Raw genomic sequence first — 27,396 nt, 5'->3', positions numbered from 1 at the left:
TAACCACAGGTTTTTTACAAAAAAAAATGATTCACATAAAAATTAAAGTGAAAATCAGATAATACAAATATTGAACATATAACAACAATAATCAAATGTTATAAGCCTAAACACTCCATGTTTTAGGTCGATACTTGTCACTGTGACTCCTTCAAACCCTAAGGCACTGGACGGAAAAAGGTGCGAGTAAGCGGTGACAGTTCAGAGGATAGCAGAGATAGTTGCTGATGGAGGGCGGCAAAGGAGGGAGCTTGACTCCCTCCTACAAGGATGTGGTTTCCAAAAAAGGAAAAACAATGGAAGGTAACAACAAAGGTGTGGATGGGGAAAAAATAGAGATAATGCTAAGGGGAAAGAGGGGAATAAGACCAAGGCAAATAGCATCATAAAGGATAAGGAGGAAGAAGACAAAAATCTTGGTTCACGAGAACACAGGCAAAAGGGACCTTGCAAGCCTAAAGCGGCAATCACTCCCAGAGTAATATTAAATGATCCTGCTCTGCAAGTGCACATAGAAAACATGGGGAACTATGCCATTATTTGTAAATTCATGGGACTATGGCCCACTGAAAAAGCTTTGCAAATGTGGATCAAGTATCACTGGAAGCCCAAAGGAATCATTGACTTACAGCTTGGGTCAAAGGGATTCTTCACAGTGGTGCTCTCAAACATTGAAGACAAAGATAGAATATTTGAAGGAGGACCCTACTTCTATGCAACAGTTGGTCTCTATATGAGGCCTTGGATGATGAACTTCGTCCCAGAGCAGGATACCTTCACCTCGGTCTCAGTATGGGTAAGGCTATATTCTCTACCTCTTGACTATTAGCAAACAAAATCGCTAGCAGCTATTGGTAATAAACTAGGACGCTTTGTCAAAGTTTCTGAAGCCACAAAAAGAAGGAAATATACTTCCTTTGCAAGAGTATGTGTGGAAATGGATCTATCAGAAGCTCTTCCGGATGAAGTTATTCTGGAAGTTTATGATGAGGAGTGGGTGCAGATCGTGGACTACGAGCATATCCCATTCAGATGCCATGAACATGGACATCTGTTCAGAGATTGCCCTCTCAGTAAAGTAGACAACAAAGAATACCTTAATACCTCGAAGGATATAGAAAGCTTTCAGAAAGTGGCAGGCAGAAGTAAAGGGGGAAAAAGGGGAATGAAGCAACAATAGAACGAAAGGCAAAAGGTCAGTCAGAACAGGTTTCAAGTGCTGGATGAGAATGAGGATAACATGAAGGATGATCAATCTCAAGAGAAAGATCCCAATGAAAAAGGAACAGAAGAAAACAGAAAACAATCTCAAGATATGGTTCTTTAAAATGACATTGTTATGAGTGAAACAGAAATGGAGATGGACCAGGAAATGACCCAAAGCGAACTAGATTTGGAAGATCATGAATTACAGGAAATTTTAGATAAGTAAAACTTGGATCTGGAAGGATTTTTGAGGTAGGGATCCAAGGTAGAAATAGAATCAATACCTCCAGAAGAATGCTCTAGAATACAGTAGTTTTTTTTATGGAAAACCCAGGAAAGAGGATTGGATAAAGGTAAAAGTATTCACAAGCAGGAACACAGAGGGGTGAAAACTATGAAATCAACTCTAGGATTAGCAACTAGAAATCCAGGAAAGAAGAGGGGCAGGAAAAAGAAAAATGAGCTCTTGATGGAGTGTGGAAAGCTAATGATAGATTCGGGTAAGATGAAAGACCTAACCAGTTACTCTTTCACCAATCTTTAATTATGAAGATCATATCTTGGAATATTAGAGGTCTAGGCAATAAAAGAAAACAAAGAATGTTAAGTCACAGAATGAAACTAGCAACACCAGATATCATCTTTATTCAGGAAACAAAATGTTCCATTCAAAAGTTAAATCAGATCCATAGCAAATGGATGAATAGTTTTGAGTTTCTGGAAGTAAAAGCAGAAAACACAGTAGGAGGCATCCTCACTCTATGGAACCCCCAAAGAGTTAATATTTTGGATGCGGAGGCATCAAGAAATTATCTATCTATAATTATTCAACCAGTGGGAGTTGTGGACACTTTCCTCACCACAAATGTCTATGGGCCACAAAGAATAGATGAAAAACTAAAACTATTAAACTCCTTGGCACAGCTCAAGAGTAGACATGAAGGAATACCTTGGGTCTTGGGAGGAGATTTTAATATGATTAAATCACTTTCGGAAAAAAAAAAGGAGGCACCAGATTGCTAAATAAGGACTCAGAACTGTTCCAAACCTTTACTGATGACATGAATCTGGTTGACTCGGCAACGCATAATGGCCTTTATACTTGGAACAATAAAAGAGGAGGTGAGGCTCAGGTCGCCTCCAAGTTAGACAAATTTTTGATCTCAAAGGAGCTTATGCTAGCAAATAGAGAAATAACAACCAAGTTTCTTCCCTTTGGAGGTTTTGATCACTGGCCGATACAATTAGATCTTGAGGGGTTTGATTCTCCCAAGAACAGGCCCTTCAGGTTTGAGAATATCTGGCTCTCCCACCCAGAGTTCATTAACAACATTGAAAATGGTGGGCAGAAGACTTGCAGATCCAGGGCACGAATATGTTCATCCTACACAAAATACTTCAGCACATTAAATTCAGACTCAAAGAATGGAACAAGGAGGTTTTTGGAAACATCTTTGTGGAGAGAAAGGCAGTGGAAGCCAAACTACATGAATTCAATCAAGCATTGATCACAGTGGGTTTTGATAAAGACAGAAGTCAGTAAGCTGATAAACACCATCAAGAATGGGAGAATTTATGCAAACAAGAGGAAATCTTTTGCAGACAAAAGTCTCGTATTCAATTGCTCAAAGAAGGGGAGCGTAATACAAATTTTTTTCATAGATCCACCATAGCCAATAGGGCTCACAATAGAATCTCTGCAATTTTGAATGAAAAAGGGTAGCTCCAGACCTCTCACAAGAATATCGAAGAAGTGTTGGTTCAACATTTCAGAAGTATCACTAAGGAGAATAATCCAGACAAGGAGCAATGCATTAGAGAAATTGCAAAGAACATCCCTAAGCTAGTGACTAGAGAGGACAATTTCAACCTGAACAAACCAGTCATTGAAGAGGAAATCAGTGAGGTTATCAAGGACATGCAGAATGGCAAAGCTCCAGGTCCAGATGGTTTCAATGCGGATTTTTTTAAGGCCTGCTGGAACATTGTCAAGAAAGACATCTTGAATGTTGTGGAGGATTCCAGAAGAAATAGGACTATTCTGAAAGCCCTTAACACCTCCTTCATCTCTCTGATCCCAAACAGGATTCAGCCCTGACTGCTGATAAGTTTAGACCCATTGCCTTATGTAATGTGGTCTACAAGATTATATCCAAGGTATTGGCTAGCAGACTCAAACCTCTTCTTCCTTCTTTAATCTCAGGTGAATAATTAGGTTATGTGGAAGGCAGACAAACTCTTAATAATATCATTCTAGCACACGAGACAGTCCACACACTAACCAGTAAAAAGTAGGGCAGTATGATCATGCAATTAAATATTTCCAAAGCTTATGACAAAGTCAACTGGAGCTATATCAAGAGGATCCTTGTTGCTTTTGGGTTTGATCATAACTGGATCAGCTGGGTTATGGCTCTCGTAACTTCTTCCAGATTTTCTATTCTAGTGAATGGATCTTCCTCAGCTATCTTCACTACTTCTAGAGGTCTTAGGCAGGACGACCCACTCTCTCCCTTTCTTTTTATCCTCGTGATGGAAGGATTGGGAAGAGCCATTATGCAGGCTAAATACTTGGGAAAAATTAAAGGACTTCAATTAACTGAGAATGGCCAGACAATGACTCATCAACAATTTGTGGATGACACAATGCTGCATGGAATTCCTACTGTCAAAGAAGCTTCAAAGTACAAACAAATCCTGAATAATTTTGCCTTGGCCATAGGTATGGAAGTAAATCTCTCCAAATCAATTTTTTTTTCTTAAATACTAACATTGCAATTCAGAGAAATATCTCAAGAATTCTGGGCTTCCAAAGGGATTCCATCCCTTCAAAGTATTTGGGAATTCCCCTTACAGGCAAACCCCTACACAAGAGCATTTGGGAACCAGTACTCAACAAGATGCAAGAAAAAGTTAAAAAATGGACCATCAGATCTTTGAACCTGGCTGGTAGGCTAATTCTAACAAAGGTTGTTCTACAGTCAATCTCGGTTTTCTTTTTATCAGCTCTCCTAGCCTCCAAAGGGGTCTTACAGCAATTCAAGAAAATCTAGAGAGACTTCCTCTGGGGCAAGGAAGAGACAAGGAAGAAATGGGCACTTGTTTCATGGGACAAAATCGGCAAACCGAAGAGTCACGGGGGACTAGGTTTAGATGATCAGGAAATCTTAAGTAATGTACTAGGAGCCAAACTCTGGTGGAGATGGGTCAAAGAACCAGAAGCTCAATGGGCTAAAACCTGGAAAGAAAAATATCCAAGCTCTTGGAAAATTAATGATCTTATTAGAATGTCTGGAAACATAAAGGGCTCTTACATCTGGAATAAAGCCTGGGAAAATAGATGCCTTGTACAAGACCATAGTTTCTGGGGAATCAGAGCAGGGGATATTGCTCTCTTTTGGGAGGACAAATGGAAATAAGAACCAATGCTGCTAAAAGATGACTATAAAGACCTCAAGCAGGAAATAGACTCCCAAGGACTAACCAGAGTTAAAGGTTTCTAGAATCCTCCTTATAGCTTGGAAAGATGGAGAAATTGGAGAAGCATAGACTGTAGTGATGACAGTCCCCTAAAAATAAAAGCCGAGGAAATTATGAGCACACTAAAACAAAGGAAAATCTTGGTAACAGAGGGGCAAGATCAGTTAAGATGGGACCTCAATAAAGAAGGCTCCTTTAATCTTAAAGAAGCTAAGAAGATTCTCCTGAACCTGGATTCCAGCATTGCAACGAATTCTTGGAAACAACTCTGGAGCCAACAAGGGTGGATGAAGATCAAGCTATTCATGTGGTTAGTTCACCATAAGAAAATCTTAACTTGGGACAACATTAGGAAAAAAGGGATTATTGGGCCCTCTAGATGTCAGCTATGTGAAGCTCAAGAGGAAACAATGGAGCATATTCTTAATAGTTGCACCTTTACCACCTGGGTGTGGGACTCTTTTGAAACCATTTTTCAGCAGACAGATCGAGATAAAGAAAGCATCACAATTACCTTGATCAAGTGGAGAATGAAATTTTTGGAAAATGAGATTCTCAATCTAGCATGGGCCTTTACACTTAGCTTCATCATCTAGAATTTTTGGAAAGAAAGGAATAAAAGAATTTTCAAGGATGAAAATTCCAGTCCTCTTCACCTATTGGATTTGATCTTTAAGCAGATTAGAGAGACAGTTGGTACCACTGTTCGCAATTTTCCCAAAAACTTGCCCACTACAAATGAGATGAGAACCCTCAGGCAACTGGGATTGCAAGAGACCATTATCAATGGACTCAGAAGAAAAGAAGGAATTTTGGGAAAGGAAAAGTATTTATGGCAGCCTCCGCCGAAAGGATACCTGAAATGCAATATAGATGGGGCTTCGAAAGGCAACCCTGGAATGGCTGGTTATGGTGGAGTGTTAAGAGATGAAGATGGAATTATAAGCTTCATTTTCCACTTCCACTTAGGTAAAGCAACAAATAACATGGCTGAATTAATGGCCTTGGAACATTTCTTGGAAGTACTGAATCAAAATCATAACTCAAATGTCATCATAAAGGCAGACTTAGAAATCTCTATAAAAATTGTGAGAAGAATCAGTTGTGGAGCAGCACCGGAGAAGGTCTCAATACATTGGAGACTAATACAAGTGTATCAAAGAATACAAAAACATATCCTGAGTCTAATAACTGTTAGTTTCAGACATGTTAGACAAGAAGCCAACAAACTAGTGGATACTCTGGCCAATCAAGGAGTGTTTAATACAAAAAACAGATTTGAGATGAAATGGAAGGAAATGTCTCTGGGAAGAGTAAAAGCTCTTTGTGAGGAACAAGTGGTTGAAGATAGAGAACTTTTAAAACATTGGGCCCGAAGGAAAGCAAAGGTATGATGATGTCTAATCAAGTTCGATCTCAATTCTCGGGGAGGCTACGGGAAGATGGATAGGTTCAAAGTTGTCTTGTTTCTCCCTGGTGGAAAGTGACCAGGCCCTTCCTCTTCAGAATGATCAACAGGTTCTTTCCACAGTCAATGGAGGTCTCTATGGCTTGTTCTATTTCCTGGTGATGATGATTCCCCTTCATTCCTCCTCCCGGTCGGAAAACCAGGATAAAGCGATTTACGAGTGATCGCGTTGATTTTGGATGGTAAGTGGTTTACTTTTTTTGGGAGCGATACCATTAGACTACTGCCACATGGCCAGTGTGGGGTGATGATACCACCCTCCATCGCGAGTTAAGTTTCGCACATGTTAGGTGGTGCGATACTTCGGGGTGCCGTCTGATTTCATGGGGTTGTGTTAACCGTCAGATCTGTTGGTGCTTTTTGGTGGGGCCACGAGTCTTGATGGGCTTATCGCATGAGTGACGTGGATGTCTATTTGCCGTAGATCAGGATTTTGTTTAGAATGGTTCATCCTAAAGTATGGAATGAAAGATTTTGTTTTCTGTTGTAGCGGGGTGATGCTTTATGTTGGCATCATGCCCTTGGTTTCCCTGTCGCCTCTTGGAGTTCAGGGTTTTTGTATATTTTGTAAATTTATTCTCGATATTATGAAATAGAAGGAACTACTCTTGCTTAAGCAAAAAACAATAATCAAATGTTCATTCTTCTCATAAAATCTCAAATTCAAAACATTACAAGTAAAACTAATGAAGAACTCTCAAAATTGAGTTTGATTTGCAATCATAACTTAAATGTCATCAAGAATATCATATAATCCATGTTCATCATCTTCTTCAGCTTCATTATTTTCTTCTTCCACAATATTTCCTCCTTGAGTTTCCTCATTTTCCTCGTCTAATGGATCTTTCATGTCTGAAAATCTCCCAAAGTGTCCTTTTTCAATAATTCCATATAATGGTGGTTGAGGTTCCTTTTCCTTTTTTGCCACATGTGATTCATTAAAATCTCCTTTCCTCAAACCAACTTCTTGCATTGCATCTGGAATAAATTGAAGAGCATTAATTCTTTGTTGAATAAAATTGCATTGTAGTGGATCTCTTTCAATCGCAATGCAATTTATTCCTTTTTATAGACAACATGCTAGTGTTGTACCTAATCATCAAGCACAAAAACAATAAGTAAGTAAATTAGTATAAACACATAAAATCAAAAAAATAAAATACTAAAATTCAATTTTATATAATAAAACTTACTTGAACCTGAAAATAAATCCAAAATCCAATCTCCTTCATTTTAACATAATTCTATAAGATAGTTAATCAATGTTTGTGGTTTTTTATAAATGTTAACTATATCTCCTTTTGCATCTTTATCCTCATATGTTAACTTTTTTATGACAGCATCATGAACCATTACTTGGCTATGATTCTTCCCATCTACTTAGTTCAGAAGAATGGACTTATAGTTATCATCTTTTGCCCAAAATTCGACATGGATGAGCTCACAATCACTTGTAATTGGCTGATCTCTGGAAGAGATAAGATTTGACTTTTTCCTTTAACACGACATAGTAAAAGTTCAATCCACTTATACATATATATATATATATATATATATATATATATATATATATATATATATATATATATATATATATATATATATATATATATTTTTACATTAATCAAACATACAATTTCAATGTCTTACCATGTAAGCTGCATCCTTGAGTTTGATTTTCCCTTGAAGCTTGTTAATAACATTGCAAATTGTGTGTCTGAATGAAATGTCACAAATATCCGAAGTGGTGATGTTGTGACTTCTTGAAAGCCCGTAAACACTTTATTAAAATCTTGATAAGTGTAAGGCTCACTATCATATTCAATGTTTGGGAAATTGAAACCATGAGGAATGTCTGCAATAACCAGGGCATATTTCCTTTTAGGTATCATTTTTCCAATGTCTTCACAGTAACCTTGTATTATTTGATATTGGATAGTGTCCATCCCATTCCAAATGAAATGAGTAAAAGTAGGATCAAGTTCAATATTCCTAAGACACTGCTTTCTCAGCCTTTCCAACTTAATTTTTTCAATGAAACTTTTGAAAGTATTTGGTACTCCATTCACATCGATCTTTGACATCTTTAATGAAATAAATAACTATAATTATAAGTAATATAATAAAATAAAAAATTATATGAATAAAATGAATGTAAAAAAGCAACACGCCTTTTTAAATACAAGATACAAAAACTTAAGTGTTGTTGTAGAACTTGATTCTGGGTAGTCGATTACAACATCATTCCAACTAACTTCATTCAACATTTTAACCATATTTTCTTGTATTTTCATATAAATCTTATGACTGAATAAATAAAGTAAAAATTGTTAATATAGTGATATGTATAACAAATAATACCAACAACAATATGTTATATTTAAATGAAAATTATAATCAAAGAAAAAGTAAAAGTAATTCAACAAACTTACCTTTGAAATTCCGAGCACATTTCCTCCAATGAAAATTCACCTAACTTCACACGACATAATATTGATTCGACCAGTTTGTCAGCTTTCACACCTTGCATTGTTCTCCAAGGTGTGATAGTCATATCATATGGAAGTTGCTTAATTTTAGGACCTGTCTTACTGTTGGTACATATTATGGATTTAGACCTTTTAACCTTCTAATTTTTTATGGCAATATTCTCCCACAATTCGAAAATGTCATCAATCAATTCCCATATCTACCTTGTTCTAAATGCCAACTGGAAAATGTTATCTATGCCTTTGAATAGTTCTAAATTTACTTTGCCACCTTTTGATTTGATTCTATCCTCAATTTGATAACCTATTTCCATACAACATTCCTTCCGAAAGCTTAAACAGACTTTTGTCTTATCCCCACAACATTTTTCTAAAAATTCATTATGAATAAACCTAACCCTTTGGATGAAAGTCATAGACATTCTATGCTTATTATCTACATTATGATCCCATGCCAATAACTTTGCCTTTGTTTATGTTAAACCAACATAAATGACGCATTTCACTGTTTCAAAAAGATAGTTTCCAGGATATTCTTCGATCAATTGTCTTTTGGCCTCTGCTGAATGGTTCCCTCCAATTACATAATATATGTGGTCAACACATCGTGTCCTAAATTCCTCCTTATTGGGAACTTGATTTGGATGCACAAGAACCACATAAGCCACCACATGTGCATATGGATTGTACCTGAACAATGTTTTCAAATTATGGACATGTAGGTGATGTGCCTTTCTAATTTGATATTGAGATTATCCATCATCTGACCTATAGAATTGGGCGACATTAAGCTGAAATAATTTTCCACCATTAATTAATTTATTCTTCCTTAAGTGATTCCAAATGGCATTTTGTTTTGTTTTCATAATTCCATCCTATAAATTAGCACCTGGTGTTATGATTTCTTTGCTGCCTTTAGAACTTTCACTTTGTTCTTGACCGTTGCTTATGATTTTAACAAATTTGCCAATTTTTTATTTCTTCTTCTTCCTAGTTAACATATCTTCTTCTATAGACATAATCTTCTCATCATCAAGTGGAAGAGCGACATCCATGGGTGTTTTTCTTTTCGGTGTTTCATTTCTTTTCTCCTTTTCAACAACAGTTCTAATCTCCTCCTCACTAATGGAAACATATTTTTGAGCTTAAGCTTGAGCTACAACTACCACATATTCAAAAGAAACATGTTTACCTTTGTTAGATTGACCCATCGTATGGATTCTTTGTTGGTCCCCTACATGTACCATTGTAGTGTCATGGATTATTGATTTTTGTTTCATTCTCTTTTCTTGTTCTGACTCTATACGGAAATTGTTGATCACATGCATAATATTTGGTTCCATATAATAAATACCCTCCAGCATCATTGAAAGACTCTTAACAAAATCCTATCAAAGAAAATACAATATGCCCATGATCAATCATTTATAAAAAATTTAATGATCATTACAATAATACATCACACATAAATATAAATAAGCATACTTACAATGTTATTTGAAATTTTGGATGAGATTTCTTCACACAATGGTGTAGATTCTTTATCTGTGTCATACTTGTTCTTTGAGAGACGATATCTAACCTTTTCATGTGACTTGGGAAATTTTGCAAGAACATAAATAGTGTTTGAATTCGACATCAAACATATGTCCCGTACTCTACCTATCACCTCATATGGTTCACCCAAATAAATCATACTACAGTACAGATAGAGATGTGTACTATCATCATATTCAACATCTTTAACATGCCATGTAAAATTTGTTTTATTTATTTCTCATGAATTCATCCATTCAGAAATAATCTTTGGTGCACTTGATGGGCCAGTTGGTCGACTTTTACGCTGTTTCTCAGTTCCGGTATGTTCGACAGTCTTCAAAGCATGTCCACTTGCAACTTTAGATGATGGAATTGTTTTTCTTGTTCCAGACATATTCACAGAGACCTTCCTTGATGCCATCTTCCTGAAATATATATATATATATATATATATGTTAATCAAAAAACCATATATATTACTTTAAAAAAAAAAAAAAAAAAATTAACACTGTAATTGTTATTTAAGTATAAAAATAAGTTAAATTATATGTTATTTTTAAAAAATGTCATAAAATTTATATCTACAAATTTATAAATAAATTATTATATACAAATTTTATTTATATATTTTTGAAATTATTAAAAAAATATTAAATATAAATTAAAAAAAAATTAAATGACTTATATCTACATTTTATAAAAATATAATTATATATTAAATTTTAAATTATCCCAATCAATAAAGTATATATATAATTTTTTTTTTAAATATTCTATACTAAATTTTCAATTATTAAATCAACAAATTATATATATATATATATATATATATATATATATAGATAGATAGATAGATATAGATATAAACAAATTATAAAAAAATATTAGATGTTCAATTTAAAATTAGTAAAATCAACAACAATATATATACAAATTTTATAAATACAATTTTGTTTATTATATTTAAATTTTATAAAAAAATTATTAATAAAATTATTAATAAAATTATATAATAAATTTTATATATAATTTTTTTTATTATTTTAAAATTTATTAATAAAATTATTTTAAAATTTTATAAATTTATTTTTTTTCTGTTTTTTTATTTATTTATTTTTGTTTTAGAATTTTTATAATAAATTTATATTAAAATTTTATATATAATTTGTTTTATTATTTTAAAATTTTATAAATAATTTATATTAAAATTAAATTACAATTTTATATATAATAATTTTTTTTTTAATAATTTTATTATCAAAATTTTATTAAAGAAAAAACATAAATATTTTAATTTAAGAAAAAAAGTTTAAAAAAAATTTGGCGGGCCCTTGGCCACTGGCCGGGGGCTCGGGTGGGTAGAGGGGTGTTGCATGCAGCCCTCTCCGCCCGCCTGGCCCCCAACCCGTGGCCAAAGGGCCAACCCTATTTTTTTTTTTAATTAAAATTCTAATTATAAATAGAAATAAATAAATTTAAATAAAATTATAAATTAAAACAAAAAAACACTTATAAAAATAAAATTGTAATTTTAAATAAAAAAGAAAAAAAAATTGAAATAAAGAAAAAACAATTATAAAATTATAATTATAATTTTAAATAAAAAAAATTAAAATAAAAACCAAAAAAGATATAAAATTAAAATTAAAATTTTAAATTAAAAAATTACAATAAAAACAAAAAAAATTATAAAATCAAGATTAGAATTTTAAATAAATAACAAATTAAAATAAAAACAAATAAAAAGATTATAAAATTATGATTATAATTTTAAATAAAAAAATTAAAATAAAATCAAAACAAATAATTATAAAATTATAATTATCATTTTAACTTGATAAAAACAAAAAAAATAATCATAAAATTAAAATTAAAATTTTAAATTAAAAATAAAAAATAAAAACAAAACCAGAAATTGCCAATTTTTATTTTTTTTATAATATTTAATAATAATAATAAAAAAACTAATAATTTTATTTTTATAAATTTTTTTTTAGTAATTAAACAAACATATATATATATATTTGAATTTTAATTAAAAATTTTGGAATATTTTCAAACATATATATTTTGATTTAAAACAAAAAAAAAATTAAAATTAAAATAACAAATTAAATAAGAATAACAAAAAAATAATAATTTATTAATAGTGTTTAAAAAATATAATTTCAATTAAAAAGATAAAAAACAAAAAATTCAAAAATTACAAATATATTTAAAAAAAAAAATAAATGTACTTTTTTCTTCTAATTGAACATTTTTTTTCTATGCAATAATTTTAATGCTCCCCAAACAAAATTAAAAAAAAAAAAAAAAAAAAAAAAAATAACACCCATTTTTCATTTCAAAAGCCTAAAAAAAAAAAAAAAACTCTTAATTTTTCTCCTAAAAGTCCTAAAAATTTGTGTTTTTTTTTTAAATATATAAAAAATGAGTTTTTTACGTGGGTTTTCCCGTAAAAAACACAAAATGTCCCCAAATTGATATGTAAATAGTCGAGATAGAAACAAAACTAACCTTTAAAATGCGTCAAACTCCCGTTGAGTTGAATGTGCTATTTATGATAATGCAGCTCCTCCGCAAAATCGCTCCAAACTTTTTAACAAGACCCAAAAGACTTGATGTGATGTGATGAATAGAAACGATGAATTTTATTTTATAGCGATGATTGTGGGAATGATTTATCATTTCTTGAATGTGGGATTAAACTTAAAATTAAAAAAAGTAATTTATAGTTAATATTATAGCTTTAGGTTAGTTTTCATTCATTATGAGATAAAAAAATATTAATTATAAAAATTAATTTACTTACATAGTCAATGTTAAATAATTTAAATAGAAAAATTATTTTGAGTTTCTATCAATATTTTGAATAGAAACTAGGGTGAAATTTTCCAAAACCAAAAGTTTAATAATATGTTTTCAAGTAAATTATAGATGAAAATTTTGGAGGGAAATATTTAAAAATAGAATTTTTGGAAGGAAAATTTTCAGTGAAAGTTTTTGGGGGCAAACTTTGGAGGGAAATTTTTTGGCGAAAAATTTTGGGTTGGGGGGGGGGGGGGGGGGGACTTTAGAGGGAAATTCTCAATCTCTAAGTTATATATTGTCATTGGGAGAGAGTGCATTTGTATCATTCGACGTCTTCTGGTTGAAGGGCATGGATTCTTCCGATAGTGAAGTTTTTCTTTCTTCAGCATTGACATCTTTGTCATGCAACAACTCTATTCATTTTCATAAATGTAATAGGAATTCTTTCACTATGAATAGAGAGACAAATTTTCCAGTTGGTCTTAATCCTAAGAATGATGAGAGCAACATTGATGAAGGACAAAAAAAAGAATTTCTTGTGAATAGAGAGTCAATTTTTACACTTCCTCCTAATCCTAAGGATTATGAGAGCAGCACTAATGAAAGGGGGGATGAAGAATTTCCAGAATCAAAGTTTCCACATAGTCCTAATCCTAAGGATTATGAGAGAAACACTGATGAAGGGGGTGATGAATAATTTCTTGAGTCAAAGTTTCCACTTCCTCCTAATCATACGGATTATGAGAGCACCATTGGTGAAGGGGGGGATAAAGAATTTGCAGAGTCAAAGTTTCCACTTCCTCCTAATCCTAAGGATTATGAGAGAAACACTAATGAAGGGGGGGATGAAGAATTTGCAAATTCAAAGTTTTCACATAGTCCTAATCCTAAGGATTATGAGAGCAGCATTGATGAAGGGGGGGATGAAGAATTTGCAGAGTCAAAGTTTCCACATAGTATTAATCCTAAGGACAATGAGAGTAGCATTGATGGGGGGGGAGGGTGAAGAATTGGCAGAGTCAAAGTTTCCACATATTCCTAATCCTAAGGATTATGAGAGCACCACTGATGAAGGGGGGGATGAATAATTTGCAGAGTCAAAGTTTCCACATATTCCTAATCCTAAGGATTATGAGAGCACCACTAATGAAGGGGAGGGCGAGGATGAACAATTTCCAGTAAATAGAGATTCAAAGTTTCCACTTACGGAGGGGAGGATGAAGAATTTCAATTAAATAGAAATTCAAAGTTTCCACTTGTTCCTAATCCCAAGGATTATGAAACCACCACTGATGAAGGGGAGGATGAAGAATTTCGTGAAAATGATAATTTGACTATGAATAGAGAGTCATATTTTCCACTTAGTCATAATCCTAAGGATTATGCGAGCACCAGTGATGAAGGGGAGGATGAAGAGTTTCTTGCAAATAATAATTTTAGCGGCACAAATGACAATAATGTGTTTTCTTTAAGTAGGTGTTTCAAAGCTAGTCGTGGTGGTGATGAATTGATTCCTCCAAGGGAGGTTTTCAAAAGCAAGGATGAAGATGGTGAAAAAATTCGTCTAAGTCAAGATTTCAAAAGTGCAGATGTTGGTAGTCAAGAATTTCCTTCATGTGAGGATGGTAATGAATATTTTTCAAGAAATGATGGTGATGAATTTTCTAACTATCTTCATCAATATAATATTCCTCCTATTGATGATGAAAATGCTTCTGCAGATAATAATAAAATGAGGGAGACGTTGCAAGAAAATATTGTATCTAGGAGTAGGAGTAGGCCTTTTCACATCAATCCAAAATATTCCAGTTATACAAGGAATAGGACAGAATATCTCACAAGTAGAAGTTTTTTCGGTGATTTGATTTCAAGTGAATGTTGTCGAAAAAATTGCTTGAAACATATGGATTTCAAGTTTGCTTTGGAGCAAAGGAAGAAATATTTGTCAATGAATAAAAGCATGCAAAATTCCTTTTTAGTGGGTTGCATGAAATCTGTTATCACTCAGGTTGTCCCTAAAGCTCCTTAAAGGGATACGGCCGAGGTAACCACAAACCAATCTTTGGACTGTAGGTCCTAGCCTACCAGCAGTAAGAGAGGGCTCTCTCTTTATGATTTAGCTTTGTTGATGATGATTTTAGGCTAGTTATTGAGTACAAGGGGTTTTGTTTGAGTTTTGGTGGGAAGGATGATGCTTTCAAGTAGAGAGGCAGGGATAGCATGACAGTTTTAGAACCATTGGGCGTGGAGTCAAGGAGTAGGACTACTGGTGCGTTTTCTTGGTCACAAGAAAGGAATATGGAGAAAGCTAGCTGCACATGAAACAATGATTCAAGCTTAAAAGGATGTAATGAGGGCTAAGGAATGAGAGGCAGTTAAGAATCTCTCGTTCAGCTTAACAGAGGGAAGGTGAATGGGCTCTATCTAGGAGGAGTGAAGAATCCCTAGATATCTGTCAAACATAAGTGAATTAGGGGAAATATGAGCCACAGGGAATTCATATTCATTACTAATCCAGATGAAAACATAAAGAAACAACAGAAATTGAGCATAGAGTGCAGTTAAACAAGTTCTACGCTAATCATTCTTTCTGCTATTTTAGATGGTATATCAATGGAAAACAAAGGTAGGAAAAACTTATTGAGTCATGTTGCAGCACAAGAATTCCAAATTCAATTCTTCAAACCATTGAACACAGAGTAGACAGTCATTCCTCCAAGCTTTTTAGCAGTCTTTGATTAAGTAAAACATCAAGTATACAGAGCAAGTCTCTCTTGGAGCTATAAAATCAACCAACCAACCCCCTAAACCATGAATTAGGGTCGTTTTTATACAGAAAGATACCTAAAATATCTATTACAGCTAAACAGGTCTGAGGGAAAATGAGTTCTTTTAACCTAATCTTATCCTGAAATTAATGCAAGAAAATATCTTTTTGAGCTGCACTGGGGGCAGCTGTATCAAAATGAGTTGAAATCTGTCCTTGGTGGCTCGGTGCAGTGTTTCTGCAATAACTGTGCTTTGGGCTTTGATCCACCGATCTCATGTGGCTTTAAACGATTTAACCACTGATCCGAGAGCTTTAAATGGCTTAGCACTATTTTTTGACTTTGCTGGGGGGGCTCTTTAATGTTTTCCTGCTTTGGGCCACTGATATATCTTCACTGATACACTTTGCCGCTTCCTGATACTCTTTGACATGAAACTGGGCTTTATCTCTCCTCTGTTACTTTTTGAACTGTCCCATCGACCTTTCATGGCTGTTGTTCGGCCCTCTGTTGCTTTAAAAACTGTCTTTGCCCCTTTCTGAATCCTGCGCAAAGAAATTCTTGTCATTTTGCGACTTTCAGGCCTGCTGGTGGCCGAGCGATGAGAGGGCTTTCTATTTCGGCCTATTTCCCTTAGCGATGCATGATTAGCGCTAGGCGCTAATCGCACATCACAAACTGTCTCATATTTTCATTCCGGGCTTCATGTGCTGCGGTTTGCGCCCTTCGCGCTTTTTGACAATGATGTCAGCGGTGGGTCCGATACGGTGGTGACGTGGTAGGCTGACGTTAGCAGGGTGACGTCAGCAGTACGGCCGGGTGACGTGGCGGTATGGTAGAGATGATGATGTGGCAATGACATGGCAGGGACATGGTTGCAGGAGGCCGACACAGGTTGATGACGTCAACATGACGTAGCACTGATGCAGGAGGGGGGAAGGCGATATCCGATTTCAGGCGCACCGCTTTTGTGCGCAGGCGGTTTCGGAGGAGGGGGCTCCGCCACAGTTGAGAGGGTGACGCGTGGCGGGAGTACAATGGGAAAACCGCCCATCTCCCGGGCGCTAACCATCGACAGCTTCGGAGATGACAATACCCGCCCACTATAGATCTGTGGCGCGGGCAATCGGACGGATGGCGAGATAGAGAAGGCGGCGGAGGGTTAGGGGCAGGGCCCGCTCTGTTTTTATTTGTTTTTTCATACGGCGGGGGGGTCAAACATTAGAAATGTGGGTTTATGGGTTATGCGCGGGTAGTGTTTAATATTAAATAAACGTTAAACATTAAAGCTTTTAAAAGCGGATGTAGGAGGCGTATTTTCAAAGTCAAATGAACGAAGAGGTAAGGAATGGTTATTAATTTAACCAGGGGCTAAATTAATCCCAGGCTTGGATGCGGAAGGGCTAATGCCAAGCCCCAAATGAGCTCAGCATATCCCGAACTGGCATAATAGAGCTATAGTGCCACAGGGAGGGGCTATTTAATATTTTTTGGGGAGTTTTATATAGTTTTTGTACAATAGGGGATAAGGAAATGATATAGGGAGCTAGATAATAGAGTTAGGAGTTAATATGAAAATGACAAGAAAGTGCTAAGGTAAGGGATCTTAGGCTATTCAGAGGGGAAAATTACTCAAAGAGTAAATCAATAGTACTCCTAAGCAAAGTGGATCTTTACTTAGGCAGATATAGTGGAAGATGATGAAACTAGGAGGTATCAAGCAGATCTTGACCTCTTTGGGGAGGTTAGTGAATGATTTGGGAAATAAGAAGAAGGGGAAGTTAGAGATGTCTAGCTTGAGCTCCTCCAAAGGAAAAACTGCCTTACACATGTGATTTGAAGTAAAATATCACTTTGAAACACAAAATTGATCACAAAGCTTGATTCTGCAACCACAAAACTACTTACCCAGCCTACTTACCTAACATTTTTTCTTCTTTTTGGATGGGTGCACTTGGACTTGCAGACCCTGATTGCCTTTTTTCTTTTTGCTGTCCTCCTATATAAATCTACACTTACTTCTTCCAAGGGCCCAGATTAAACAGTTGGGCTCCTTTGTTTCTCTACCTATCTACAAATCTGCCAAGATTAAGCTGTTTGGACAGATAATGATTCTCTATATTCTAAAACAAGAAATTGAAACCTAGGGAAGCCAAGATTAAGCTGTTTGGCCTTCCCTTAACAAAAAATTTTCAAAAATGATTAACTCATCAAAATTTGGAATACAACAGTGGCATTTAGACTGGCACACTTTCATGGCCTCTTTTGGAAATATGGAGCATTGCAACATGCAAAGTATGACATATTTGGCATGTAAAATGTCAATCATGAAAGATGAACACCTGTTGCAACAGGAGGCTAACAGTGGCTCCACTTGCGGATGGCTTTTCCTTGTGAAAAGCCAAGAACAGCAGGTCAAATTGCCTTTATCTTCTATTGTTGCTGTAGATTGAAAAACTTCTTTATGCTGGCTGCTAAGAGTGTGAAACTTTGAAATATGAACAACCCTCTCCTCAACTGAAATATTGTGAAATACATAGCATTGCCTGCTTTCTTCTGCGTGCTTGATATTATATGCAATGTTGCTTGAGCATTGTCTTTGAAATAGAACCAAAACATGGATCAAAACTGATGTATTTCCCTTAGCCTTGGTCTAGAAACAGTTGCTAATGTGAAACTAAAAAAACTCCTTTCTTATTGATACTATTTGACTAAAGACTGCAAGCTGCAAACAGTTTCTTTTTACCATGAATTGCTGTGATATGACAGCGCTACTCTTTGCTGTTTTGTTAAGATTAATGCAGAGACAGAGCTTTAAAAATGGAATATTGGCATTGGCTGTGTCTTCACAAACTTTTCTGCTGCTCCTCTAACACTCAGACTGCTTATACAAAAAAAAAAAAAAAAACACAAAGTGCTAATATATACAAATATCAATGTAAAAAAAGATATATATAGAGCTGCATTGTATCCCCTTAAAAGGGATCATGGTAATGTTTTAAAATCCGGCCATTTACAGGGCCTTCTTCAGCAGTGCTGCCCTCTACAGATTTGAGGAAATATGTGTTATTTCCCTGAACAACAGAAATAGCGAATGGCCCTTTCCATAAAAAATCAAATTTTGCATGTTTTCCCTTGTCTTCTCTTCGTGAATCCCACCTTAGAACTTTGTCGCCAATGCAGAAATCCTCAGCCTTAGCTCTCTTATCAAACATCTTTTTAAGCTTCTCTTGCAAAATCTGAGCTCTGTCATAAACTTTCTCTCTGGTTTGCTGAAGATGAATGGTCTGATTGATTCTTCGTTGAATGTCATTTGGCTCAGCCTAAATCTCCTGTAACAGTTTGATAGTAGGGATGCCCAAGGATGAAGGGAATCTGGCCTCCATGCCATTTACTAGCTCATAAGGGCTCATCCCAATGGATTTCTTTGTTGAAAGTCTGTCTGCCCATAAGGCATTTGTGAGCTTTTTATGCCAGTTCTTCTTGTTTTCTTCTAAGATCTTCTTGATAATACTAATCAGGCTTTTATTAGATGACTCGGCCAAGCCATTACCTTGAGGGTAATATGCTGTGGAGTGGCCCAAGGTGATGTGAAATTTATGGCAAAAATTGATCATCTTTTTGGATTTGAAGGCAGCGGCGTTGTCAGTAATGATCTTCTCAGGGCAGCCAAATCTGGAAAGGATATTGCACTCAAGGAATTGGATAATGATGGAGTCATTGGCCTGTCTGCATGGGATGGCCTCAATCCACTTAGTGAAATAGTCGATGGCTATTAAAATCCACTTGTGCTGGCCGGAGGAAGAGGGATGGATTTCCCCAATGAAGTCAAGACCCCATTGTTGAAAAGGTTTTTCGGTTGAGATGGGCGAAAGGGGAAAGGGTAACAACTTTCTTTTGCCCTCAAAGATTTGGCATTTATGACATGAGATAGCAAACTTCTTTACATCTGTAAATAAAGAGGGCCAATAGAAACCAGCCCTTAAAATTTTATCAGCAGTGGACTTCCAATATAGATGTCCTCCACAGTCCCCTACATGGAATTCTTTCATGAAATTGTTAGTTTCACTCATGGTTAAACAATTAAGCAATATACCTTCATGATTTTTCCAAAATAAAGCACCATTTATGACACAAAACTCTGAAGCCTTCATTTTTAAAAATCTTTTCTTAGTTCTGGACAATCCTGGGGGAGCAAACAGGTTTAACAATACAAAGCATATATCAGCATACCATGGGGATTGCAAAAATATTTCACTGATCTGTGGAGTCGCCAGCTCCTGTTCATTGTCCAGTTGGTTGATGTCTAAGGCTTGGAAGTTTGTTTCGGACATCAGTTTGGCTAAACCTTGTCCCTTTATGAGCTTGGTTGGTTTTATTTCTATGTCATACTCAAGGATGTTAGCAATCCACTTGCCTCTTTTTCCTTCTAGCCCCTCTTGGGTTAATATGTCTTTTACAACAACGTTTGGCACATAAGCAATCACATGTGAATATAAAATATAAACTCTAAAGTCTTTGATTGCTTTAACAAGGGTATAGGCCTGCTTCTCCATGATTTGGTATTTAAAAGGGGCATCTCTTAAGGCTCGGCTAAAAAATGCAATTGGCTTTTCAGCTCCCTGATCATCCTTTTGCAAAAGGACAGCAGCTATGGTGTGATCAGATGCAAATGAAAATATGATGAAATCTTTGTCAAATTGTGGACTGGTGAGGACAGGGGCTTGTGTTAAGGAAGTTTTGATACTCTCAAAGGCTTGCTTGGTCTCAAGAGACCATTTTACCTTAGCATCCTTTTTTAACATGTTGCTTAACAGTCTTATTAGCTCGGCTAGATTTGGAATAAATCTCCTTAGGAAATTGATCTTTCCAAGGAATGCTTGCAACTCTTTTATGTTTCTTGGATATGGGATTTGGAGGATGGCTTGGATCCTTTCAGGATCTATTCTAATACCATCTTTTGAGATGATATGGCCAAGGAGTTTGCCTTCTTCAAGGCCAAAGAGGGACTTCTTTGGGTTCAAGGAAATGCCATATTTCCTACATGTCATGAATATTTGCCTCAAATGTTTTAGGTGCTCTTGATCAGATTTGGAGAAAGGGGTTAAGTCATCAAGGTAGACAACTAGGAAATCATGTATTTCCTTGGCAAATGCAATATCCATTGCCCTTTGAAAGGTAGCACCAGCGTTTTTAAGTCTGAAAGGCATCTTCACATACTTAAATGTTCCCCACGGTGTGGTAAAGGCTGTCTTGTCTTGGTCATCTGGGTGAACCAGTATTTGATTGAAACCTGAAAAGCCATCTAGCAAAGACATTCTAGATTACCCCACTACTCTTTGTAGAATGTGGTCCATTTTTGGCAAGGGGTAGTGGTCTTTTAGGGAGACTTGATTTCAATTTCTTAGGTCTACACATAGCCTAATCTCACCTGTCTTTTTCCTTGTGGGAACAAGATTGGATACCCATTCAAAAAATCTGATGGGTGTTATGATACTTGCTTCAAACATTCTTTTCACTTCCTTTTCAATCAAAGGAAGGAGCATGGGATTAATTCTCCTCAGTTTTTGTTTGAAGGGCTTTTGGTTTGGTTTTAAAGGAATGGTGTGTTGGATCACTGAGGTGTCATAGGACTTCAAGTCCTCATAACTCCAAGCAAATACATCTTGGAATTCTTTGAACAAATCAACATATTTAGGCTTTTGATCTAGTGGTAGATTTTTGGACAATTTGATCATTTTGGGTTTCTTTGCTGTCCCAATGTTGTGTTCTTCTATTGCAGCATTCAATGGTTGCATTTTTGCTTTTTTGGGCACATCATTAGCATCAAACATGTCTTCTAATGGAGTGAGGCCAGCAGGGAGAAAGTTATCCTTTAAGTCAATGATCTCGGCCTCTGTTTTGGTTATTTCCTCCAAATGCATTTGTTTCAGCTCTTCTATGTTTGTTTTGTCAAAAACAGTTGGGTTTAGGATTTGTTTGGCTGTTGCAGCTGTTACAGCCTGCTGATTTTCATTTGTTTGTTGTTGTTCATCCGCCATAGCATCCATGTCAATGTTAATATTTGAAAACTCATGCTCAAGAGTAAGGAAGTTATTGATCTAGGCATCACTTTCAAACACTTGCCAATCTTTAACATTATTTGGGATAGCAAGCCTATGTTTTATCTTAGCAGTAAAATGGTGATTTGGCTCAAAGGGAAGCTTGCATGTACTAGCAAAAGTGGCCAGGCTGTGTGCATGAATGTTATGATCTCTTGAAATCTTGGCAAGCTTGGATTCAGTGAATGCATTGAGTATATTAGTGGCAGCAGTCCTATAGGCCCTCATTCTATTGTCATTGGTAACAAAATTGCCTTTCATTTGTTGTATGATTAAATCAGAGTCACCTAAAATGGACACCTTTGCAGCTACTAGAGCTTTGAGCAGTTTAAGGCCTAAAAGGAGAGCCTCATACTCTGCCATGTTATTGGTGCATTTGAAATTTAGTCTGTAGGCATGGCCTTCTGCATGATTGTTGTGTGTATTGTGAATCCAGACACCTACCCCTACTCCTAACTTGTTAACAGAGCCATCAAACTCTAAATACCATGTGATTTCTTTCTTGTGGTTAGTATCAAGAGTTTCAGTCATTCTTGCAGTGGAGAGATTTGAAATTTCTGTTTGGGGAGGTTCTTCTTGTATGCTGGTTGCATCTGTTGTTTTGACAGTTTCATCAGTATGGGCAACCGATTCTTCATTGGTGTGTGTGTTCAGTTCTAAAGCCAACGGCTTGTCATCAGTAAGAGGATTTGTTTCATCATTAAATAAAATAAAAGAATCCATATCAGAATGGATTGAGTGAATAGGAAAATTTTGGGGCTTGTCCTCACTAGTTACCACATACTTCATCAGTGTTTCTCTATATAGTCTCTTTGGTTGCCCAAAGACAGATATAGTGGCATAAGAGAGGTCTAATTGGAGGGATCCTTGGAGTTTTGCTCCCCAATATCTTGATAATAGCATGCCATACTTTGGTGGAATGTCAGCCACCACCACATCCATGAGGATTGTCTTGTTGGGATATTGGACTAAGGAGAGACACAAGTCTTTGATGAGGCCTAAACACTTGACTTGGCTTGAGTCAAAGGAGAATAGATCTTTGTAGGGTCTTGTAACATCAAGGTTCAGCTTTTCCATTACAGCTTTGGGCATAAGGTTGTGTGAGGCACCTGAGTCAAACATAGCATTGTGCAAGACTTTGTCATGTATGTGCAAACTGACATAAAAAGGTAAAACAGATCCATATGTTGATTTTCCATTAACTTCTGGACCGAACAGTAGTTCAGGTTGATCATCTAGAACATTCACATCATCCTTAACCTCTGGCATTTGAAGTGATCTTTGAATTTGTTGCCTATACACATCATGTTTGGCAAGTTCAGATAAAGGGATGGATATCTTTAGTTTACCTATTTCTGCCTCTAAGTCAAATGATTTTTCAGATTGGGTTTTAGTATTATGAGAGGCAGACTTCCCTTTTTCCATTAGAGTATCAGCAATTTGCTCTTGTTTATCAGCGTTATGGCAAGTGATTGGTTGCGGTTTTTCTGTTTTAGGAGGGCTTTTTGGAACGCTGTTCAAGTTCTCTTTGGAGGAAAAAGGTGGCAGAGGCTGATCAATAGAAGGCTGTATTTCTGTTATGTCCTCTACAGTCACTTGATGCGGGTTTGGGATAGGTATATCAGCTGGTTCTGTTATGACAGCCTTGCCTTTAATCTTGTTGGGCTGTTTGCCATCCTTTGGTTTGCTAGGTTCAGGAATGTCAATGGTCCTAGTTCTCAGCTTATATTGTTTGTGGACCTCATACACAGCAGTATCATAACCTTGTTTAAAATCAAAAGACTCACCAGATTTAGTTTGAAATCGATTAAAGTCATGCTCATCTTGGTCTTGTTGAGTTAGGAAAATTTGTTGCTCAGCCTTAGAATCCACCAAGTTCATGTGAGTGTCCTCTGTGGGCTCACTAGATGTAGATGCTTCCGCATAATTCTCGTGAAAAGGGGGCCTTACATCATGGTCTGGGCTAGACCTACCAGCATTTGTATTCTAAGTTTTCCGGAAATTTGGGTTCCTTATGGCATTAGGTTGTTGTCCTTCCCATGATGATTTCCTCTCAACACTCTCTACTCTGTCTCCCAGCCTGTGCATTCAACTGATAATAACATCTAGCTTTTGATCTAAGGCTGAGGGTTCCTCTTTAAAGGTGGTTCTTATCTCAGTTCTAGCTCTGTTTCTTTTGGCAATTAGATTTGCCTCTACGCTAACAGCAACATTTTGCATGTCTGCAAGGGTCTGAGGGGCTCTTTCCCTTAACTGATAAGCCATGTCAGTGTCAAAACCATCAGGGAATTTATACAAAGCAAGATCAGGTGGAGGTCTTAAGTTCTGTGGTATTGCATTATAAACATTATTAAATCTTGCACAATAATCCAAGACAGACTCTTGAGGGCCTCTTTTGATGGTGTCATATTCAGATAATATGTGCAAGGGGTCTTTCTTTTTCTCCCATCTGTTGATAAATGACTGATATAAGGCTTATGTGTCTGTTATGGAATTGGCTGTGAGTGCTCTAAACCAAGTCCTGACATCACCTGTCAAACTTTGGATGAAAATCTTCATTCTCACGCTATCATCATCTATCTCGTAGTTCTCAAAATAGTCTTGCATCTTCTTTGTATGCTGAAGGGCTGTGCAAGAACCAGTTCCATCAAAATATGTGATTTTAGTTTGATAATCCTGAGGCATAGCCCGTGGATTAGCAGGTAATTGCAGGGGTGCATATCTATTAGCCATGTTTACAGGGATAAGTGGAACAACAGGGACAGCTGGAACAACTGTAACAACAGCGGTAATGGGAGTATGTGCAGTAAATGGAGGTGTGGAAGGAGTGCTTTGAGAGGTGGATGATGAACAAGGGGAAGTAGGGGTTGAACGAAATAAAACTTTGACAGGGCTTGGAACACAGCTTGGCTGAACTGTTTCAAGGCTAAAATCAACAAAATCTTCTCTTTGCTCTAGCTTCATATGGTTCCTTGGGATTAAATTGGGATTTTCAAAAATAGTTGGGGGGTTTGGGTCTGGATTTGACCTTGTATAACGTGAATTCCTTTTGGGAGCCAGATTCTGAACTCGTTTTGGTATTTTCTGTGAATGTTTTTAGAATTAGCAAGGAACTGATCAAATTTTGGAATAGCTATCTATAACTTAAAACTAGCATGAAGATTGTTTACTCCTGTAAATGCAAACCAAGAACAGTTTCAAAGGCTTCCTGGCTGACATTCAGGCATCATCTGTAGTTTTAAGGAATATGCAGCAATTGGAAAATTCATTGTTGTCCCCAGCGGAATTTTCCAACTTGATTTGTGAAATTAATTGAGGATGATCCCCAGTGGAGTCACCATTATGTTATCACTCAGGTTGTCCCTAAAGCTCCTTAAAGGGATACGGCTGAGGTAACCACAAACCAATCTTTGGACGGCAGGTCCTAGCCTACCAACATTCGGAGAGGGCTCTCTCTTTATGATTTAGCTTTGTTGATGATGATTTTAGGCTAGTTATTGAGTACAAGGGGTTTTGTTTGAGTTTTGGTGGGAAGGATGATGCTTTCAAGTAGAGAGGCAGGGATAGCATGAAAGTTTTAGAACCATTGGGCGTGGAGTCAAGGAGTAGGACTGCTGGTGCGTTTTCTTGGTCACAAGAAAGGAATATGGAGCAAGCTAGCTGCACATGAAACAATGATTCAAGCTTAAAAGGATGTAATGAGGGCTAAGGAATGAGAGGCAGTTAAGAATCTCTCGTTCAGCTTAACAAAAGGAAGGTGAATGAGCTCTATCTAGGAGCAGTGAAGAATCCCTAGATAACTGTCAAACACGAGTGAATTAGGGGAAATATGAGCCATAGGGAATTCATATTCATTACTAATCCAGATGAAAACATAAAGAAACAACAGAAATTGAGCACAGAGTGCAGTTAATGAAGTTCTAAGATAATCATTCTTTCTGCTATTTTAGATGGTATATCAATGGAAAACAAAGGTAGGAAACACTTATTGAGTCATGTTGCAGCACAAGAATTCCAAATTCAATTCTTCAAACCATTGAACACAGAGCAGACAGTCATTCCTCCAAGATTTTCAACAGCCTTTGATTAAGTAAAACATCAGGTATACAGAGCGAGTCTCTCTTGGAGCTATACAATCAACCAACCAACCCCCTAAACCATGAATTAGGGTCGTTTTTATAGAGAAAGATCCCTAAAATATCTATTACAGCAGACCTAAATAGGTCTGAGGGAAAATGAGTTCTTTTAACCTAATCTTATCCTGAAATTAATGTAAGAAAATATCTTTTTGAGCTGCACTGGGGGCAGATGTATCAAAATGAGTTGAAATCTGTCCTTGGTGGCTCGATGCAGTGTTTCTGCAATAACTGTGCTTTGGTCTTTGATCCACCGATCTCATGTGGCTTTAAATGCTTTAACCACTGATCTGAGAGCTTTAAATGGCTTAGCGCTGTTTGTTGACTTTGCTGGGGGGCTCTTTAATGTTTTCCTGCTTCGGGCTGCTGATATATCTTCACTGATACACTTTGCCGCTTCCTGATACTCTTTGACATGAAACTGGGCTTTATCTCTCCTCTGTTACCTTTTGAACTATCCCATCGACCTTTCATGGCTGCTGTTCGGCCCTCCATTGCTTTAAAAACTATCTTTACCCCTTTCTGAATCCTGCACGAAGAAATTCTTGTCATTTTGCGACTTTCGGGCCTGCTGGTGGCCGAGCGGTGAGAGGGCTTTCCATTTCGGTCTATTTCCCTTAGCGATGCGCGATTAGCGCTAGGCGCTAATCGCGCAGTTTGCGCTAATCGCGCATCAAAAACTGCCTCAGATTTTCATTCTGGGCTTCCTGTGCTGTGATTTGCGCCCTTTGCACTTTTTGACGATGACGTTAGCATGACATCAGTGGTGAGTCCGGTACGATGGTGACGTGGCAGGGTGACGTCAGTAGTACGATCGGGTGACGTGGCGGTACGGTAGAGGTGATGACGTGGAAATGACGTGGTAGGGACACGGTGGCAGGAGGTCGACACAGGTTGATGATGTCAGCATGACGTAGCGCTGACGCAGGAGGGGGGAAGGCGGTATCCAGTTTCAGGCGCATCGCTTTTGTGCGCAGGCGGTTTCGGAGGAGGGGGCTCCGCCACAGTTGAGAGGGTGATGCGTGGTGGGAGTACGACGGAAAACCACCCATCTCCCGGGCGCTAGCCATCGATGGCTTCAGAGATGACAAAACCCGCCCACCGTAGATCTGTGGCACAGGAAACGGACGGATGGCGGGACAGAGAAGGCGGCGGAGGGTTAGGGGCGGGGCCCGCTCTGTTTTTATTTGTTTTTTCATACGGCGGGGGGGCTTAAACATTAGAAATGTGGGTTTATGGGTTATGCGCGGGCAGCGTTTAATGTTAAATAAACGTTAAACATTAAAGCTTTTAAAAGTGGATGTAGGAGGCGTATTTTCAAAGTCGAATGAACGAAGAGGTAAGGAATGGTTATTAATTTAACCAGGGGCTAAATTAATCCCAGGCTTGGATGCGGAA

General features: G+C 36.7%; 1 protein-coding gene across 1 annotated transcript in view; it reads right to left on the bottom strand.

The window, feature by feature from the left end:
* Positions 1–26,493, bottom strand: part of LOC149235566 (uncharacterized) — a 46,889-nt gene extending 20,396 nt beyond the window's left edge. The window contains exon 1 of the mRNA XM_089368593.1: positions 26,445–26,493. Coding sequence (XP_089224719.1) covers positions 26,445–26,493 — 49 coding nt within the window. The remainder of the gene's footprint in view (positions 1–26,444) is intronic.
* Between the last annotated feature and the right edge of the window lie 903 nt (positions 26,494–27,396).

The sequence above is a fragment of the Pinus tabuliformis genome, chromosome 8, assembly GCF_031772625.1.
Source record: "Pinus tabuliformis cultivar Carrire ecotype Pingquan chromosome 8, CPIR1, whole genome shotgun sequence".
Lineage (NCBI taxonomy): Eukaryota > Viridiplantae > Streptophyta > Pinopsida > Pinales > Pinaceae > Pinus > Pinus tabuliformis.
The sequence above is the reverse complement of the archived record's forward strand: the minus strand, read 5'-3'. Positions and strand labels throughout refer to the sequence as shown.